This window comes from Microcaecilia unicolor, chromosome 14, assembly GCF_901765095.1.
Source record: "Microcaecilia unicolor chromosome 14, aMicUni1.1, whole genome shotgun sequence".
Classification (NCBI taxonomy): domain Eukaryota; kingdom Metazoa; phylum Chordata; class Amphibia; order Gymnophiona; family Siphonopidae; genus Microcaecilia; species Microcaecilia unicolor.
The window spans coordinates 27,432,847-27,453,331 of NC_044044.1; the positions used below are offsets into that span (position 1 = coordinate 27,432,847).

General features: G+C 44.1%; 1 protein-coding gene across 1 annotated transcript in view; it reads left to right on the forward strand.

The window, feature by feature from the left end:
- The window catches only part of LOC115458118 (olfactory receptor 49-like), a 29,734-nt gene extending 10,708 nt beyond the window's left edge, over window positions 1-19,026 (forward strand). Inside the window, exon 2 of the mRNA XM_030187959.1 lies at window positions 17,830-19,026. Within this exon, the coding sequence (XP_030043819.1) occupies window positions 17,863-18,810 (948 nt within the window). The 5' untranslated portion in view covers window positions 17,830-17,862 and the 3' untranslated portion in view covers window positions 18,811-19,026. The remainder of the gene's footprint in view (window positions 1-17,829) is intronic.
- The last annotated feature ends 1,459 nt before the right edge of the window (window positions 19,027-20,485 follow it).

Below are 20,485 nucleotides of genomic sequence, written 5' to 3' on the forward strand. Positions count from 1 at the left end.
AAGATGGGCAGGGAGGGGGCTTGGCGTATGGGCTCAGGGAGTTTATTCCAAGCATAGGGTGTGGCGAGGCAGAAAGGGCGGAGCCTGGAGTTGGCAGTGGTGGAGAAGGGTACTGAGAGGAGGGATTTGTCCTGTGAGCGGAGGTTACGGGTAGGAGCGTAAGGGGAGATGAGGGTAGAGAGGTAATGAGGGGCTGCAGATTGAGTGCATTTATAGGTTAGTAGGAGAAGCTTGAACTGTATGCGGTACCTGATCGGAAGCCAGTGAAGTGACTTGAGGAGAGGGGTGATATGAGCATATCGGTCTAGGCGGAAGATAAGACGCGCAGCAGAGTTCTGAATGAACTGAAGGGGGGATAGATGGCAAAGTGGGAGGCCAGTGAGGAGTAGGTTGCAGTATTCAAGGTGAGAGGTGATGAGAGAGCGGATGAGAGTTCGGGTGGTGTGCTCAGAAAGGAAAGGGCGAATTTTGCTGATGTTATAGAGAAAGAAGCGACAGGTCTTGGCTGTCTGCTGGATATGGGCAGAGAAGGAGAGGGAGGAGTCGAAGATGACTCTGAGGTTGCGGGCAGATGAGATGGGGAGGATGAGGGTGTTATCGACTAGAGAGTGGAGGGAGAGGAGAAGTGAGTTTCGGTGGAAAGACAATGAGTTCGGTCTTGGCCATGTTCGGTTTCAGGTGGCGGTTGGACATCCAGTATACAAATGGCATCTATACTCTGAAACGACGTTCTATTAATCTATCTGTTTAATCTACCAGGTCATCAATATTCTTTAGATAATGCCAACTGTCTCTTTTACTCTGTAATGGCGATCCACTGTGTTATTCACATAATCCATTACATCATCCATGTTCTCTGTTTAATATCAACTGTACCTTTTCACTCTGGAGCGGCAAATGCCATGAAGGAACGTTGTAAGCCACATTGAGCCTGCAAATAGGTGGGGAAAATGTGGGATACAAATGCAGCAAATAAAATAAATATATCGGGGCCTCGCCATGAATAATTTTATGAGCCAGGGTGCTGATTTTGAATGCAATTCGAACTTTTAGTGGGAGCCAGTGTAATGTTTCTCTGAGGGGGTTTTCCCTCCTTGCATAATAAACGGCTGTGCCGTTATATTGATTCACTTTTTTGTGTGTGCGCTTTTTTAACACTACGCACAACTGATCCCAGTCGGGGAAGACGACAGGTCTCCTTTAACACTTCATCTACTGATCCAAGCCCGGGGAAATGGTAGGTCTCCTTTTTTACATGGCACACATGCATCCCAGCTTGATTAAAAGCAAACTTCAAAGTTCTCCTCTCAAGAAAAGTTTTCAGAGTTTGCCACTGATGTTTTTCTCAGGAGTGAATTAGTTTAGCAACTTTCTTTGTAATGTGTTTACATCTTCTCTGTGGCTGTAACAAGTACTGAGAACTCATTAAAAGTTAGAGGCTGGATAATGAATCCTCTGGGGGACAGGCAGACTCTACCAAGGCTGAAAACTTTTTCATTTGGATGGAATGATGTTCTTTGTCCTGGGTGGTTGCCAGCTTCTAATTGTGAAGTGTCTGTGAGGATCTTTGCCACTGTTTCTGCTGCCCACAAGGGCCCCTGAGCTTCCCTACAGGGAAAGCCACTGAACCTCTACCAATGTTCAGTGGAACAGGTGGATGCAAGCCTGGTTTTGCCCCATTGGTCTCACTGTTTTGTCGGGGAAAATCAAAATGATACATCCATGCATGCAGCGGAGGCAAAACCAGGATTAGATTAGCCTGTTTGGTTGACCTGGAGTGAAATCTCTCCATTTCCAGGGCTGTGTCATTAATTCTCGCTGATCTTTCGTGTTCACCGTGCTATGCTTTGTATTGTTTTTGAATATTTTTACTGCTCTTATTGCCTCCTGCTCATGTTTGATCTATTCTTACTGTACACCGCCTTGAGTGAATTCCTTCAAAAAGGCGGTAAATAAATCCTAATCAATAAATAAACAATCTACGTGACACCAAACGATTGGATGGGGGGATGGGAAAGGAGACTGGCCAAAGCCCTTGCACAAGATTTCTGTTTGCACTGCTACTACTACTACTTAACATTTCTAGAGCGCTCCTAGGGTTACGCAGCACTGTACAATTTAACATAGAGGGACGGTCCCTGCTCAAAGAGCTTACAATGTAATAGATAAGAGTGAGACAAATATAGGACAATCAAGCCATTGTGACATCACTGATGAGGTTGGCTCTTAGGCATTGGTGGAATGAGGCATTATGACATCACAATCTCAGCTCTGGTTAAATCACTGCTATATGTAATACTACTACTACTACTTAACATTTCTAGAGCGCTACTAGGGTTACGCAGCGCTGTACAATTTAACAAAGAGAGACAGTCCCTGCTCAAAGAGCTTACAATCTAATAGATAAGAGTGAGACAAATATAGGACAATCAAGCCATTGTGACATCACTGATGAGGTTGGCTCTTAGGCATTGGTGGAATGAGGCATTATGACATCACAATCTCAGCTCTGGTTAAATCACTGCTATATGTAATACTACTACTACTTAACATTTCTAAAGCGCTACCAGGGTTACGCAGCACTGTACAATTTAACAAAGACAGACAGTCCCTGCTCGAAGGAACTTACAATCTAAAGGACGAAACGTCAAGTTGGGGCAGTCTAGATTTCCTGAATAGAGGTGTAGTGGTTAGGTGCCGAAGGCGACATTGAAGAGCTGGGCTTTGAGCAAGGATTTGAAGATGGGCAGGGAGGGGGCCTGGCGTATGGGCTCAGGGAGTTTGTTCCAGGCGTGGGGTGAGGCGAGGCAGAAAGGGCGGAGCCTGGAGTTGGCGGTGGTGGAGAAGGGTACCGAAAAAAAAGCACTACTTTTACCTTCAGCGCTCACTTAACCTGTATCTCATCTCTGAATTTATCAGCTGTCACCCACAGGACAGTCGCAAATCCCTGCGCGTCAAGCCTGTCTGGGTCTTGAATCTCTTTCAGGATTTCTGATCTGACGAAGAAGGGCTACCTTCGAAAGCTAATCAAAAAATGTATTAAGTTAGTCCAATAAAAAAAGGTATCATGTTATTTTCTTTTCTCGGTTTTATTTTATTCTATTTTTACTATCAAAGTGCTGCTGCGGCTCGGAAAGCGAATAGAATGTTGGCTATTATTAGGAAAGGTATGGAAAACAGGTAAGAGGATGTTATAATGCCGTTGTATCGCTCCATGGTGCGACCGCACCTTGAGTATTGTGTTCAATTCTGGTTGCTGCATCTCAAGAAAGATATAGTGGAATTGGAACAGATGCAGCGAAGGGCGACTAAAATGATAGCGGGGATGGGACGACTTCCCTATGAAGAAAGACTAAGGAGGCTAGGGCTTTTCAGCTTGGAGAAGAGATGGCTGAGAGGAGACATGATAGAGGTATATAAAATAATGAGTGGAGTGGAACAGGTGGATGTGAAACGTCTGTTCACGCTGTCCAAAAATACTACGACTAGGGGGCATGCGATGAAACTACAGTGTAGTAAGTTTAAAACAAATCGGAGAAACTTTTTCTTCACCCAACGCGTAATTAAACTCTGGAATTCGTTGCCGGAGAACGTGGTGAAGGCGGTTAGCTTGGCAGAGTTTAAAAAGGGGTTAGACGGTTTCCTAAAGGACAAGTCCATAAACCACTACTAAATGGACTTGGGAAAAATCCACAATTCCAGGAATAACATGTATAGAATGTTTGTACGTTTGGGAAGCTTGCCAGGTGCCCTTGGCCTGGATTGGCCGCTGTCGTGGACAGGATGCTGGGCTCGATGGACCCTTGGTCTTTTCCCAGTGTGGCATTACTGATGTACTTTTGAATCCCTACCTATGCTCAAAGTGAGACTATCAGCCCTCAAGGACAGCGGAGTCAAATTTCACTGAACAGAGCCATCAGTGAGGTGGGTAGGTTTATAAAGATCTATCTATATGTTATGTGTCTGTGTCTTGTGTGTATGTTTGTATCTTTCTAGAGTTGTGTGTTGCACTTTTTATTTTTCTTCAGGCTGTGAACTTGATACACGTATTAAACGAGTTAAGTGTTTCCCCCCCCCCTACTTTTTGGTGAAGAGAAGCCAAAGTTTTTTGTGTTTTTTTTTTAGAACAACTTCCAGCCCTAGAGTCTTATTCTAACAAAGCTCCCCAGTGAGGGCCTATGCAAAGGAAGCCAAATGACTTTTCAGAGCAGTCTGGGGATTTCTGATGCATATGAGGCATTGTCCTTATGGGGGACAGGTATCCTCTGTCCCCCCCCTCCCTGTCCTCAGTGACAGAGGACATCTCCTTCCTAATTTGATCTCACTTGGAAGTGGGAGGGACGGAGAGACCTTATCTTCTGCCCCCTCAGCCATAGCCTGACTAAACCCTGCTGGACAGGGATGGTGCAGAATCAGATAGAGGGAGCTGGAAGTGACCTTAAGTGACCTTCTAGAATTACAGAAAATTGGTCTGGGAGAGCCCTTAGTATCAGGAAGATTGCGACTGGGAGGGGACCTCAGAAGGTTGACGGGAATCATGGAAAGACTGAACTGGGAAGAAAGTTGAGTGATGATCTAACCCATTGCTTGCTCCAGGCAGGATCCCCTATACTTAAGTCCTCCCCAGTCAGATGTAAGGTCCCCACTGGTGTGTCCCCTCCAGTGACAGGGAACACACCAGTTCTGTGTCTTTTCAAACTTAAAGAGGCAAGAAGCGTTGATATGCATTCAGATGATTCTAGTAGGGTTACACTGGTTTCTCGGACCCTTTCAGTTTCCCCTGGGTGTTTTTTCTTGGCTTTTTAGTGAGGAATGGCTGTGTTGCTGTATTTTGGTTTCAGACTGTAGGAAAGGGGAAGCAAACGTTAGGGGAGCATCAGGATCCCCTTCCTATAGGTGAGTGGAGATCAGAGCATCAAGACAAGCTGTTTAGACCATGGGTTTATGTGCTATTGTGTGTAAGAACTCAGAGGAGACCTGAGGAGAGAGTAGGGGGGAAAGGCGGAGGAAAGAAGAAATTGAGACCTCACTGGGCATCACCAGAATCCCTCCTGCATCTCCTCCTTCACTTTTGGCAACACATATACAAACCATCAGGCCAAGAAGTTTTCCTGAACCTGAAGGGTGTGGCTCTGGGGCAGAGAAGGTTTTGCTGCCTGGATTCTCACAGATTTTCAAAGAGGTGAGTGCCAATCCCCAGCTTTTCATTCCCAGATCATCAGCACTGTCTGTCTGTTTCTTTCATTGTTCCCTGCCTGTCTCTTCTGCACACCCTGTCTCTCCTAGTGCTGGTCTCTCTGTTCCACTCCCCTAGCATTGTTTGTCCATCTCTTTCATTGTTTTCCGTCTGCTCTCCCTGTGTTTTCTGTCTCGTCTCTTCGGTGCACCCTGTCTCTCCCTGTCTGTCTCTCCCTGTGTTCTCTGTCTCGTCTCTTCGGTGCACCCTGTCTCTCGCTGTCTGTCTCTCCCTGTGTTCTCCATCTCATCTCTTCGGTGCACCCTGTCTCTCGCTGTCTGTCTCTCCCTGTGTTCTCCATCTCATCTCTTCGGCGCACCCTGTCTGTCTCTCCCTGTGTTCTCTGTCTCGTCTCTTCGGTGCACCCTGTCTCTCGCTGTCTGTCTCTCCCTGTGTTCTCCATCTCATCTCTTCGGTGCACCCTGTCTCTCGCTGTCTGTCTCTCCCTGTGTTCTCCATCTCATCTCTTCGGCGCACCCTGTCTGTCTCTCCCTGTGTTCTCTGTCTCGTCTCTTCGGTGCACCCTGTCTCTCGCTGTCTGTCTCTCCCTGTGTTCTCCATCTCATCTCTTCGGCGCACCCTGTCTGTCTCTCCCTGTGTTCTCTGTCTCGTCTCTTCGGTGCACCCTGTCTCTCGCTGTCTGTCTCTCCCTGTGTTCTCCATCTCATCTCTTCGGTGCACCCTGTCTCTCGCTGTCTGTCTCTCCCTGTGTTCTCCATCTCATCTCTTCGGCGCACCCTGTCTGTCTCTCCCTGTGTTCTCTGTCTCGTCTCTTCGGTGCACCCTGTCTCTCGCTGTCTGTCTCTCCCTGTGTTCTCCGTATCATCTCTTCGGCGCACCCTGTCTCTCGCTGTCTGTCTCTCCCTGTGTTCTCCGTCTCGTCTCTTCGGTGCACCCTGTCTCTCGCTGTCTGTCTCTCCCTGTGTTCTCTGTCTCGTCTCTTCGGTGCACCCTGTCTCTCGCTGTCTGTCTCTCCCTGTGTTCTCTGTCTCCTCTCTTCTGTGCACCCTGTCTCTCGCTGTCTGTCTGTGTCTATAGTCTGTATCCCTCTGCTCTGCATGGTTTGTCTGTCTGTCTTTTCTTCCTTATGCTGTCTGTAACTCCTTTCTACGCTCTCTCTGTCTTTCTCTGTGCTGCCTCTCCTTTCTTGTGTTCTTTGTCTCGCCAAGTGTTTTTCCTGCCTGTGCCCTCTGTCGGTCCCTCTTTCCCTGTGCTCACTCTGTTTCTTCCAGCAGGGACTGTCATTCCTTCCCTCTGTCTTTCCTGGCGCTGTTGCTTCCTTTTGCCCCTATCACTTTGTCTATTTTTTCTTTTCTTCTCTGTTTATTTTCTGAGCCCTTTATTTCATGCTCTCTGTCTCTCTCCTTGTCTATTTATAGAATACAGTCCGGTCTGTCTTCTCCAGTGCTCTCTGTCTGTGTCTCTTAAACCGAGCACTCCAACTTTTCCATTTAATACTGTTCCCCCTGCTCTAATGCTCTTTGTCTCTCTGTCCATCAACCCTGCTATTTGTCTCTTTTTCACAGAGCTGTCTTCCCTCCCAGTGTTGCTGATAGATCTTAAACATTAACGTATTCAGCAGGAAGTTTCAAAGTCTGTACAGATCCATATAACAAGACGTTTCTCATAATCCTGTATACGCATTTATAGGGATTATCAGATCTATGTGCATCTCGCAACCCTATGAACAATCTCGTTCTGTCGTTATAGACGAAATGGCGCGGTGCAAAACCTCATAGAATCCCACTTTTTTACTTTTATTTTCGAGTATCGTTTAATTCGAAAAAAGATTTTTTTTTAAAAAAATACCATTTCTTTTATGCAGGAGCATACTGAAAGTTATAATGAGAGCCTCTTCCTTGATAAAGCAATAAGCGAAACTTGGCCATGTCGGCGGGGGGTTCCCCTGACACCTTTATGTTTTATTTTTGTTACATTTGTACCCTGCGCTTTCCCACTCATGGCAGGCTCAATGCGGCTTACATGGGGCATTGGAGGGTTAAGTGACTTGCCCAGAGTCCCACTAGCAACATTCCATGTAGAAGTCGGCCCGTGCAGATCACCAATGTGGCCGCGCAGAAACAGAAGCCTGCGCAGCCTTCTACATGGAATGTTGCTAGTGGAATAGCAACATTCCATGTAGAATCTCCAATAGTAGCAACATTCCATGTAGAAGTCGGCCCTTGCAGATCACCAATGTGGCCGCGCAGGCTTCTGCTTCTGTGAGTCTGACGTCCTGCACGTACGTGCAGGACGTCAGACTCACAGAAACAGAAGCCTGCGCAGCCTTCTACATGGAATGTTGCTAGTGGAATAGCAACATTCCATGTAGAATCTCCAATAGTAGCAACATTCCACATAGAATCTCCAATAGTATCTATTTTATTTTTGTTACATTTGTACCCTGCGCTTTCCCACTCATGGCAGGCTCAATGCGGCTTACATGGGGCAATGGAGGGTTAAGTGACTTGCCCAGAGTCACAAGGAGCTGCCTGTGCCGGGAATCGAACTCAGTTCCCCAGGACCAAATTCCACCACCCTAACCACTAGGCCACTCCTTAAAGATGGTATTTAAAAAAATCTTTTTTCGAATTAAAGGAAACGATATACGAAAATAAAAGTAAAAAAGTGGGATTCTATGAGGTTTTTGCACCGCGCCATTTCGTCTATAACGACAGAACGAGATTGTTCATAGGGTTGCGAGATGCACATAGATCTGATAATCCCTATAAATGCGTATACAGGATTATGAGAAACGTCTTGTTATATGGATCTGTACAGATTTTGAATAGATTTTGAAAGTTCCTGCTGAATACGTTAATGTTTGGGACATGTCTTTGGATATTGATATGTAGTCCCCACATTTTTTCTACTTTGGTGGTTTAAAAAATAGACTGATAGATCCTAGGCATTTTTTTTTTTTCAAAAAAAGCAGAGGAAGACACAGGGGGACTAATTGTGTGTTTACATAAAATATACAGAAAATGAGCAAAGTCCTAATGACATAAGAACATAAGAGCAGCCATACTGGGTCAGATCAATGGTCCATGTAGCCCAGTATCCTGTTTCCAACAGTGGCCAAGCCAGGTCACGAGTTACCTGACAGAATCCCAAACAGTAGCAACATTCCAGAACCTCAAAAAGTAACAAGATTCCGGAATCCCAAAGAACAGCAAGATTCCATGCACAATCTCAAAGAGCAGAAACATTCCAGAACCCAAAAGAGTAGCAAGTATCCGGAACCCCAAAGTGTAGCAACATTTCATGCTACCAATCCCAGGGCAAGCAGTGGCTTTCCCCATGTCTGTCTCAATAGCAGGCTATGGACTTTTCCTCCAGGAACGTGTCCAAACCTTTTTAAAAACCCAGATACGCTAACCGCTATTACTACATCCTCTGGCAAAGAGTTCCAGAGCTTAACTATTCATTGAGTGAAAAAAATATTTCCTCCTCTTTGTTTTAAAAGTATTTCCATGTAACTTCATTGAACGTCCCCTAGTCTTTGTACTTTTGGAACAAGTAAAACATCGATTTACGTCTACCTGTTCCACACCACTCAGGATTTTATAGACCTCAATCATATCGCCCCCCTCAGCTTTCTCTTTTCCAAGCTGAAGAGCCTTTCCTCATAGGAGTTCCATCTCCTTTATCATTTTGGTTGCTCTTCTTTGAACCTTTTCTAATTCTGCTATATCTTTTTTGAGATACGACGACCCAAAAAAGATATAACGGAATTAGAAAAGGTTCAAAGAAGAGTGACCAAAACGACAGCTCAGTCTTGCAAAGAGTCGTTCTAAAAAAAAGCGGCAGTTGACAAACTCCTCTATCTTGGCAGCCCCCCCCCCCACACCCCAAAAATAATGATCACGAAGGGAATTTTCTGCAGAAAAGAACAGATGAGGCTCACCCCCAGACAGAATTTATACCAGTGGGAGACATGATAGAAGTATATAAAATAATGAGTGGAGTGGAACAGGTGGATGTGAAGTGTCTGTTCACACTTTCCAAAAATACTAGGACTAGGGGGCATGCGATTAAACTACACTGTAGTAAACTTAAAACAAATCGGAGAAAATGTTTCTTCACCCAACGCGTAATTAAACTCTGGAATTCGTTGCCGGAGAACGTAGTGATGGCGGTTAGCTTGGCAGAGTTTAAAAAGGGGTTGGGCGGTTTCCTAAAGGACAAGTCCATAAACCGCTACTAAATGGACTTGGGAAAAATCCACAATTCCAGGAATAACATGTATAGAATGTTTGTACGTTTGGGAAGCTCGCCAGGTGCCCTTGGCCTGGATTGGCCGCTGTCGTGGACAGGATACTGGGCTCGATGGACCCTTGGTCTTTTCCCAGTATGGCATTACTTATGTACTTATGTGCAGAGGCAGGAGTCAGACATTTAAGGAAAGAAAAAACAAAAGGAAAAAACATCAACAAAAAACAAAAGCAAATACCGAAAACCTAAATGAACAACCCCCATCCCCAAACAAATTTGTTTCTTTATACACTGCTCTATCCACAGTTCCAATTGCTTTACAACAAACACTGACAAAATAATGACAACACACACTTATTGTTGCAGAGAAACCATCACATGGACAAACAAAAACTCGCTACCTTTCGAAAACTGTTTTTATTACGTACACAGGCACCAGAATGAAGTTCAGGGTCCGCAAAGAATCTGGGGATGGGAAAATAAGGGACCTCCTGCCAGTCACTTTCAGGCAGCTTTGAACTGGCCTGTCTGTCCTGGACTATCTACTACTACTACTACTATTTAGCATTTCTATAGCGCTACAAAGCGTACGCAGCGCTGCACAAACATAGAAGAAAGACAAAACATTCTCTCCCTCCACCCCCACCCACCCCATATTAAGAGAACACATAATCGAGGATGGAACCTAAATTCCACCGGCTTCAGTCCACAGAAGGTTTTGAAAAAGGTTCTCTGTGACAGAATTTCCCTCTTTTTAACGTGAGTGGAAATGAAATTCATGAGAAGGAACTGTGGATTTCCCTCTTTTTAATGTGAGTGGAAATGAAATTCATGAGAAGGAACTGTGGTGACACCTCAAAGCAAAACACCATAACATCCAGAGAGCTCCAAAAACGCACAATTAAAGCATTAGGGTGAGTGGTAGCAGTAGATCCTGGCCAGAGAGTGAGGTTCATGAGCAAATTGAACCCCTTCAGAAAGGTCATCCCTCAGCGAGGAGAATCTAGGTGTTGCTGTCCTGATTGTCCTTATGTTGTCTGTGTGTAGTGTGTGTGGGTGGGTACATTTGCAGCTGGTACAGTTATGTAGAGGACTCTGGTTAAGCCTCGGGACACTGAAGACATAAGTACATAAGTAATGCCACACTGGGAAAAGACCAAGGGTCCATCGAGCCCAGCATCCTGTCCACGACAGCAGCCAATCCAGGCCAAGGGCACCTGGCAAGCTTCCCAAACGTACAAACATTCTATGCATGTTATTCCTGGAATTGTGGATTTTCCCAAGTCCATTTAGTAGCGGTTTATGGACTTAAGTACATAAGTAATGCCACACTGGGAAAAGACCAAGGGTCCATCGAGCCCAGCATCCTGTCCACGACAGCGGCCAATCCAGGCCAAGGGCACCTGGCGAGCTTCCCAAACGTACAAACATTCTATACATGTTATTCCTGGAATTGTGGATTTTCCCAAGTCCATTTAGTAGCGGTTTATGGACTTGTCCTTTAGGAAACCGTCTAACCCGTTTTTAAACTCTGCCAAGCTAACCGCCTTCACCATGTTCTCCGGCAACGAATTCCAGAGTTTAATTACGCGTTGGGGGAAGAAACTTTTTCTCCGATTTCTCCGATACTGTAACATTGCCAGGAACACACCGGGATCAGCGGCCAATCCAGGCCAAGGGCACCTGGCAAGCTTCCCAAACGTACAAACATTCTATACATGTTATTCCTGGAATTGTGGATTTTTCCCAAGTCCATTTAGTAGTGGTTTATGGACTTGTCCTTTAGGAAACCGTCCAACCCCTTTTTAAACTCTGCCAAGCTAACCGCCTTCACCACGTTCTCCGGCAACAAATTCTTCATAACTTTACATCCAGGAAGTGTTTGTTTATTTATTTTGGGTGCATTTTTACCCCACATTGTCCCACCAGTGCAGGCGCAGCGTGGCTTACATGAATTCAAGAGGAAACAATACCATGCAAAGATGACACAGTTACAGATGGTGACAGGCAGGGAATGGAACAGGGGGGGGGGGGGAAGTTAGGGGCAAAGCAACCGGCAGATAACCATGCACAGTCAGCAAGGGAGGGAGGTTAAACAGAGGAATAAGCTTTGGCGAATAAGAATGTTTTTAAAGACTTTTTGAACAGCTGGTGGTCAACTAGTTCTTTCAGCTGTCTCGGCAGAACATTCCAGCATTTTGGACTGATGTAGAGGAAGGACGAAGCAAAAAGGGTCTTGTATTTTCCGTTCCTACGGTTGGGATAATGTAGATTGAAGTAGGTCCTTGCAGTTAGTAGCGCATTTCTTGAAGGCAGATCGATGAGATGGAGCATATGGTCAGGGGCCTCTCCATAAATTATCTTGTGTGTTAGGGAGCAAATTTTAGATGTAATACGATCTTTAACAGGGAGCCAGTGTAGTTTAAAACTGGCAGTGGCTGAGCATGAAGGAAACGCGATTTGCCCAGTATTAGCCTTGCTGCCGTGTTCTGAGCAGTCTGTAGCCTTTTCAGAATGTAGTCCCGACAACCAGCATAAATCCCGCTAAAGTAGTCTATAGGGGAGAGGACCTGCATTTCTAGCATCACCAGGGCCTTGCAAAAATGAATGTAGAGAATCGTTTTAATCTAGGGCACCCTACTGAACCCGCAAAAGGGAAATAATTGCGTATGATGGGCAAGTAGCTGATGACTTTTGTATTGGGGGAGGGGCTGTGACAAGTGACCTGGTTGTGGGATTCTCTTCCTTCCTGAGGCTGTTGGAGGAGGCTGTCTTAGACACTGGTTTCCAGGAGAATTAGCTAAATTCAGCACATGTGATGGGTTGGTAGAGCCGCCTGGTATCTGTGGCCCATTAGAACTGGCAGACAAACCCAGCACGGCACTGGCAATCAGTGGTCCTGAAAGGAGCTAAGGTAGCTGTCCAAATCTTTCAGCACCTGCCTCCCGTCAGCAGGGAAGGATGACAGACCGCGTTGACTAGGAATACACTTTTAAAGGAGTTGAACTACTCATAACATTTCTGAAAACACCACTATATCATTTTGTAATTTCAACAGTTCCTGCTTTTTTAAAAATCTTATCCATTAATGACATTTCTTGTATATTTGAAGGCATGTTCTTACTATATATATAATTTTTTAAAAATGGAACTATTGAAAGGATGCATCTGTAACAAGTCTTCAGGCCTTAATTAAAAAGAATACCTTCATGCTTTACATGTGTGATGGTTGCATGGGGTTCCGATAAAGATCCACTTTTCACTTGTCTATGCGGTATTCATGCATTACCTGAAAGCCTGAACGCCTGCAAAGAGCTTAGACAAAGGATAGACGTAAGACAAAAGCATCGTCACACTGGGACAGACCAAAAGTCCATCTAGCCCAGCACCCTGTCTCCGACAGTGGCCCAACCAGGTCTCAATCACCCGACAAGATCCACGGAGCAAAGCATTTTGTACTGCTTGTCCCAGGGATAGTGGAGTTTTCCCTAGGTCCATTTAATAACATTCTATGGCCTTTTCCTTCAGGAAGCCGTCCAAACCTTTCTTAAACTCTGCTAAGCTAACCACATTCTCCGGCAGCAAATTCCAGAGTCGAATTACGCGCTGAGTAAAGAAACATTTTCTCTTATTTGTTTTAAACTTACTGCACTCCAGCTTCATCGCACGCCCCCTTGTCCTAGTATTTTTGGAAAGCATGAACAGACGCTCCATTTCTATCTTTTCCACTCCATTCACTATTTTATATACCTCTATCATATCACATCACCCCTCAGCCGCTGTATTCGTGATGCCTGCATGGGGCTCTGATGAAGGATTTATCAGGGTTTATTCATGCTTTAGTGGACTACTTTGATACCTGCACAGGGTTCTGTTAAAGGTTCAGGCTTAATCTGTCAGTGCTGTATTCAGGTGCACGGGTGAAGTAGAAGGTTTCTGATGGTGATCTGTGTGGTAATTCGTCTGTTTTATTTACATACAACCATGGTGGGGCGACTGAGCAGGAGGCACTTTCAAAAGCCCTTAAAAATGTTAACATATCTTCTAGGAGAGAAATATTCAGGGGGATCGTGATCATCTGAGAGGCTGGTCATCCAAATGGCAGATGACGTTTAATGTGAGCAAGTGCGAAGTGATGCATGTGGGAAAGAGGAACCCGAATTATAGCTACGTCATGCAAGGTTCCACGTTAGGAGTCACTGACCAAGAAAGGGATCTAGGTGTCGTCGTCGATGATACGTTGAAACCCTCTGCTCAGTGTGCTGCTGCGGCTAAGAAAGCAAATAGAATGTTAGGTATTATTAGGAAAAGAATGGAAAACAAAAATGAGGATGTTATAATGCCCTTGTATCACTCCATGGTGAGACCACACCTTGAATACTGTGTGCAATTCTGGTCACCGCATCTCAAAAAAGAAATGTATTTATTTATTTTGGTACATTTATACCCCGTATTATCCCACAAGAGTGGGCTCAATGTGGCTTACAATGTTACAAAATTTTACAAAAGGGTACAGTTCAGGGAGGGCACAGATCAAGGGGAGAGACAAGATCATGAGGAAAAGACAAGGGAGCATGGCAAGGTTGACGTAATCAGTGGTGAGGTGGGTACAGGCGATAGGAGGAAAGTTAGGGCTTAGTATTGATAGTGGGATAAGCTATCTCGAATAAAAATGTCTTAAAAAATTGCTTGAAGAGCTGGTGGTCTTCAATCTCTTTCAGATGTCTGGGTAGAACATTCCAAGATTTCGTGCTGACGTAGGAGAAGGTTGAGGTGAAGAGTAATTTATATTTAACATTCCTGCAGCTTGGATAGTGTAAATTAAGGTAGGATTTAGCGGAATCAGAGAAGGGAGATGAAAATGATAAAGGGGATGAGATGACTTCCCTAGGAGGAAAAGCTTGGAGAAGAGACAGCTGAGGGGAGATATGATAGAGGTCTATAAAATACAGAGTGGAGTGGAACATGTAGATGTCGATGGTCTACAAGGACATGCAATGACACTACCAAATAGTAAATTTAAAACAAATTAGAGAAAATATTTCTTCACCCAATCACTCTGGAATGTGGTTAAAGCAGTTAGCTCAGCAGGGTTTAAAAAAAGGTTTGGCTAATTTCCTAAAAGAGAAGTTCATTAGCCATTATTAGATGAACTTGGGAAAATCCATTGTTTATTTCTAGGATAAGCAGCTTAAAATCTGTTTTACATGTAACAGGTTGGCTACTGTTAGAATCAGGCTACTGGGCTTGATGGACCTTCGGTCTGTCCCAGTATAGCAACATTTATGTTCTAATGTTCTTGCTTGTATTAAACAGAAACTGGGTTCTCTAAAATACATATCTTAGGGTCCCCCTAATTTATGTTTTATTTTAAAGGGAGTAAAAATCATTTCATAATCTTTATGAAACCCTGGAAAGATGAACTATTAATGAAAATTTCAGTCTATGTTACTTACAAATCCATCATCCAAATAATGAGTGGAATGGAACAGGTGGATGTGAAGCGTCTGTTCACGCTTTCCAAAAATACTAGGACTAGGGGGCATGCGATGAAACTACAGTGTAGTAAATTTAAAACAAATCGGAGAAAATATTTCTTCACCCAACGCATAATTAGACTCTGGAATTCGTTGCCGGAGAACGTGGTGAAGGCGGTTAGCTTAGCAGAGTTTAAAAAGGGGTTAGACGGTTTCCTAAAGGTCAAGTCCATAAACCACTACTAAATAGACTTGGGAAAAATCTACAATTCCAGGAATAACATGTATAGAATGTTTGTACGTTTGGGAAGCTTGCCAGGTGCCCTTGGCCTGGATTGGCCGCTGTTGTGGACAGGATGCTGGGCTCGATGGATCCTTGGCCTTTTCCCAGTGTGGCATTACTTATGTACTTATGAGAAGTTGATCATTTCTATGTAGAAATTTGTGGAAGTTTCTAAACCTGGAAATGAATCATATTTTCTGCTTGAAGAATCAGATTTCTGTTCCAGAGAAATTTGGAAGTTGTTTTTAAAATTCTAATTAGAACTATGCGGTTTTACATTTGTACATCTATAGGAAATGTTACAAATTTTTCAGATTGTCTCTTTAGAATGGGGCGATTTTTGGTTCAAAGTCCGTGCTGTTCACCAAGATCTCTTTCATTTGCATCCTGTTTTCCCGTGATTGTAATTTTCATGAAAACAATGTATGTAGAATTGAAAATGTAATATAGGTGTGTCATTTCCCTTCTCCACATCAATATACCAGAGAAACACCTATGGCTGAAAGTATGTTTTTCTGAAAGGACTCACAGAAAACTAATTTTTTCTAAGCTTAGTGACAAACATCAACTCTGCTCCTTTTGATTCCAAAATTTTTCAATATTTGAAAAGCAAAGCCTCTTAGAAATCTACAGTTTTTCTAAAAATATTTTAATAGCTTGAATTTGTTTTTCTGTTTAGAAATTCTAATTATAGATGTTAATTTCTGACATCTGATAATATCCTGGACAGTACTTTGACTCCGCCCATTGTGTTACTATCTGTGGAACTGTAGTGCCATCTAGTGACTCATTTGGAAAATACACCTGCAAGTTTAGGGCTTTACAAAGTTGTGCTATCATTAGCGAAGTGCTGAATGCGAAGAAGCCCATAAGAATAGAACGGGCTTCTTCACATTTAGCACGCCGCTAATCGGTAGTGCAGCTTTGTAAAAGGAGCCCTTAAGGATTATTTTAACAAGCTGTTTTCATAGACAAAATGTGAGCCAATATTTAAAGGGATTTATACTGTCAACAAAAATTCAATGTTAAATGCTCTGGATAGAGCTGAGACATTGTTTTGTCGTCGTTTATTTGGGACTGAGCTCAATGCTTTTTTTCAGTGGTAGCTCAAGGTGAGTTACATTCAGGTACACTGGATATTTCATTGTCCCTTGAGGGCTCATAATTTAACTTTGTATCTGCGGCAACGATTTACCCGAAATCATAAGTAGAAGGTGGGATTTGAATCTTAGCTCCACTGATTCTTAGTCCAAGGACCGGACTACTATTTCTAACTGTGCAGGCTGGTGCTAGACATGATCGGGCCCAGGGCAGATGCTAAACGTTAATTGGTAATTTAGCACATAATTTTCACACTACAATGGTAGTTATACGCCAGAATGGAGCATTAACAGGAGTTATGCACATAAATGCACTTTTGAGTGCTATTCTGTTACATGGGACCCAATTCTATAAATAGCGCTGAAAGAAATATGCACTAAGGGCCAGATTCTATATATGGCGCCTGAAAAAATCCATGCAAAACACATTTCCACCTAAGATTTAGGTGCAGTATATAGAATGTGCTTAGTTGATATCCTAGTGCCTATACACTTAGCGAGTTGTGCGCATAAATTGTAATTATTACAAATTAGTGCTCATTATTGCATGCCCACTCTCCAACCAGCGGCACCAGAAAACTCAAAAGAGTAGAGGAGTAGCTAAGTGGCAAGAGCATCAAGCTTGACATTCAGGAGTGCCCAGTTCAAATCTCACTGCTGCTGCTTATCTTGGGCAAGTCACGTATCCCTCCATTGCCTCAGGTACCAAATTAGATTGTGAGCCCAGGAAATACCCAGTGCACCCGAATGTAACTCACCTTGAGCTGCTACTGAAAAAGTTATGAGCTAAATCTAAATAAAAATAAAAAATATTTTCTAGCACCGGAAATGGCGCACGGCTGACCCAGAACTACTGCCAGGCTCCTAAGCGAGCCCCGTGGTAGGGTCAATTTACCACGTGCAAATCTGGCAGCAACCCTACTTCCTGTTAGTAGAAGAGTCCCTTAGGGCTGGGTTTACTAAGCGATGCCATGGGCGCGTTAGTGTTTTTAACGCACGTAAATGGTGTACACGCGTTAAATGCTAACTCGCCCATAGAAATGTATAGGTGCGTTAGCGTTTAACGCGTCTTAAATTTACAGGCACCTTAGTAAACATACCCCTTAGTCTCAAACATTTCTTCCCCATATCTATCTCAATAGCTCAGGTTGATAACTTCCTCCTAATATATATATATATATATATATTTTTTTTTTTTTTAATGCCATGGCCAGCATTTAAAATAAGTTCTCCACTAGCTTTTAATGTTAGTCCTGATAGAGATATAGGACAGTATGACTGAAATATCCTTTTATAAAATTTACCAGTTTATCTGAGTTGAGTGGAGGCATTTCTATGAGTTGTGTTGAAATGGAGTTTATTTATTTATTTAAAAAAGATGTATTTACCACAAATCAATATTTTCTCAGCGGCATATTTGTACAATTCAAGAAGGAATCATATCAGTTTCTATCTGTAGCTGAGCCGCAAACCTTAGTCTCCTGACCTTTGTGAGTTTTTTTCTATCCCGTATTTCAGCAAATAAATCTAGAAACTGAAGGTGGTCCTATCATGGAGATGAACAGGACGGTGGTGACTGAATTCATCCTGCTGGGATTCCCTATGGCCCGTGGGCTACAGCATCTTCTTTTCATGTTCCTACTTCTGATCTATGTGGTCACCTTGCTGGGCAACCTGGCCATTATTGGTGTCACCTGGACCAATGTACACCTGCGCACCCCCATGTACTTCTTCTTGCGCAATCTGGCCTTCTTGGACATCTGGTTCACATCTGCCATCATGCCCAAGATCCTCCTCAACCTGATGATGGAAACCAAGACCATCTCCTTCGGTGGTTGCATGCTCCAGTCCTACATCTATTTCGTCCTGGGCACCACCGAGTTTATCCTGTTGGCTGTGATGTCCTTTGACCGTTATGTAGCCATTTGCCACCCACTGCGCTACTCAGCCATCATGAGTCAGAAGCTCTGCATGCATCTAGTCTTGGGTTCCTGGCTGGGCGGCTTCTTGGACACCATTGTCCAATCTGCAATGACTTGGCGACTGCCCTTCTGCGGCCCCAACGTCATCAACCACTATTTCTGTGATGTGGAGCCACTGCTGAAACTGGCCTGCGGAGACATAACCCTCATTGGGAAACTGGACTTTGCCTTCGCCTCCACTGTGGTGCTGGGTTCTCTTTTCTGGTCTCTCATCTCCTACACTTGCATTGGGATCGCTATCGCTCGAATCCCTTCAGCAGAAGGACGACGGAAGGCCTTCAACACCTGCGCCTCCCACATCACTGTGGTGGCCCTGGTCTATGGCAGCTGCATCTTCATGTGTGCCCGGCCCGCAGAAGACGCAGCCCTGGACTCCAACAAGATTGTGGCACTGGTCAACAGCATCTTGACGCCCTTGCTGAACCCTTTCATCTACAGCCTGCGGAACAAGAGCGTCAAGGATGCCTTGAAGCAGGCCTTATCAAAGAGCATCTTCTTCGCCAAGAGTGAGAAATAACGAGGCCAGATGCGTATGGCATATCCCCTTCATCAGCGGTTCTCAAACCTGTCCTGGGGGACCCACCAGCCAGTCAGGTTTTCTGGATATTCTTAATGAATATGCATGAGGCAGATTTGCATATAATGGATGTGACAGGCAGAGAAATCTGTCTCATTGTATTTATTGGGGAATTCTGAAAACCTGACAGCTGGTGGTCCCCTAAGATAGGTTTGAGAACCATATAGGTCATTAGTTCCTGAACCTGTCCTGGGGGTTCCCCAGCCAGTCAGGTTTTCAGGATACCCACAATGAATATGCATGAGATAGATTTGCATACCAAGGAGGCAGTGTATGCAAATCAAGCTCATGATATTCACTGTGACTGGTTGAGGGCTTCCCCAAGACAGTTTTGGGAATCACTGATATAGGTCCTAAAAGTCACTTGTCCAGATATGAGGTCGATTTTCTCCGCATCTTTGCATCTATTTATTTAATTCATTTATATTCCGCATATAAAAACTAAGCTTAGAACTGAGAAACGGGTACAAAGGAGAATGACAGTCCGCAGTGCTTCTGAACCCAGTCGGCACACGCAGCCAATCAGGTTTTCAGGATTCCCACATGAGATAGCTCTGCATTCAGTGGAGGTTGTCTCTGCAAATCTTTCTCATGCATATTCATTGTGGGTATCCTGAAAACCTGACTGGCTGGATATATCCTGAGGAGGACTGGGTTGAGAACCCCTGTGCTTGTGAACCGAGGACCCAAATGTTCTTACAATAATGGGGCGTTTGGGGGAGAGGGGATTCAACATGTCCCACTACATTCAGTTTTGAGAAGACAGCTTTGAAGAATTGATTAATTGCCGGTGGGGTTTTGCTTGCTATTGGATGTGTGGCTGACTCTAGAGCAGGGGTTCTCGACCCAGTCCCAGGCATACACCCAGCCACTGTGGGTTTTCAGGAAACCCACGGTGAAGATGCATGAGATAAATTTTTATGCACAGCACCATTATATGCAAATCTATTTCATTCAAATTCATCGTGGATTTCTTTGAAAACCAGACTGGCTTGCTGTGTCATGGGCTGGGCTGAGAACCCCTGGTCTAGAGACCTAAGTATCTGTGCAGTGGGCATTTTTAGTACCCTCAATATTGAGCACTGTGTCCACGAAGGAGTCATCTGGGTTGCGTTTAGCACCCCTAATCATTTTGGAAAATAGTCTCCTAGGTGTATAGAGGACAGTGGACAGCCTGGAACTGCAACTTAAGACATGCCACATCACCCTCCTCTTGACACCCAGTCCTCCACAGTGGTGTAACACTCCCCACCCTCTTTGATATGTCATTCCTCCTTTAGTTCCCTCTCAAAATATTTTTTCATTATTATTATTTTTTGGTTGATTGTAAACTTCCTTATGTCAGGTAACTGGATAAAGTGGGGATATAAATTGCCCTATTAAATCAAATTGTTTTAGTTGTCAGGGAAGAGAAACTCTGTGACCTGTGAGGTATGAATAATTATTCACCTTGTACTCCAACGCTTGCTGATAATTAAAATGATAATATATTCACAGTGGATATCTCTGAGGTGGGTCATTCTGGAACTATGAGCTTACGCTGAGCATAAGCTGACTTGCTGTCCTGCGTGGCCGTCCGAACCGATGATCGGATGAGGGTTTTAGGCAGATGATG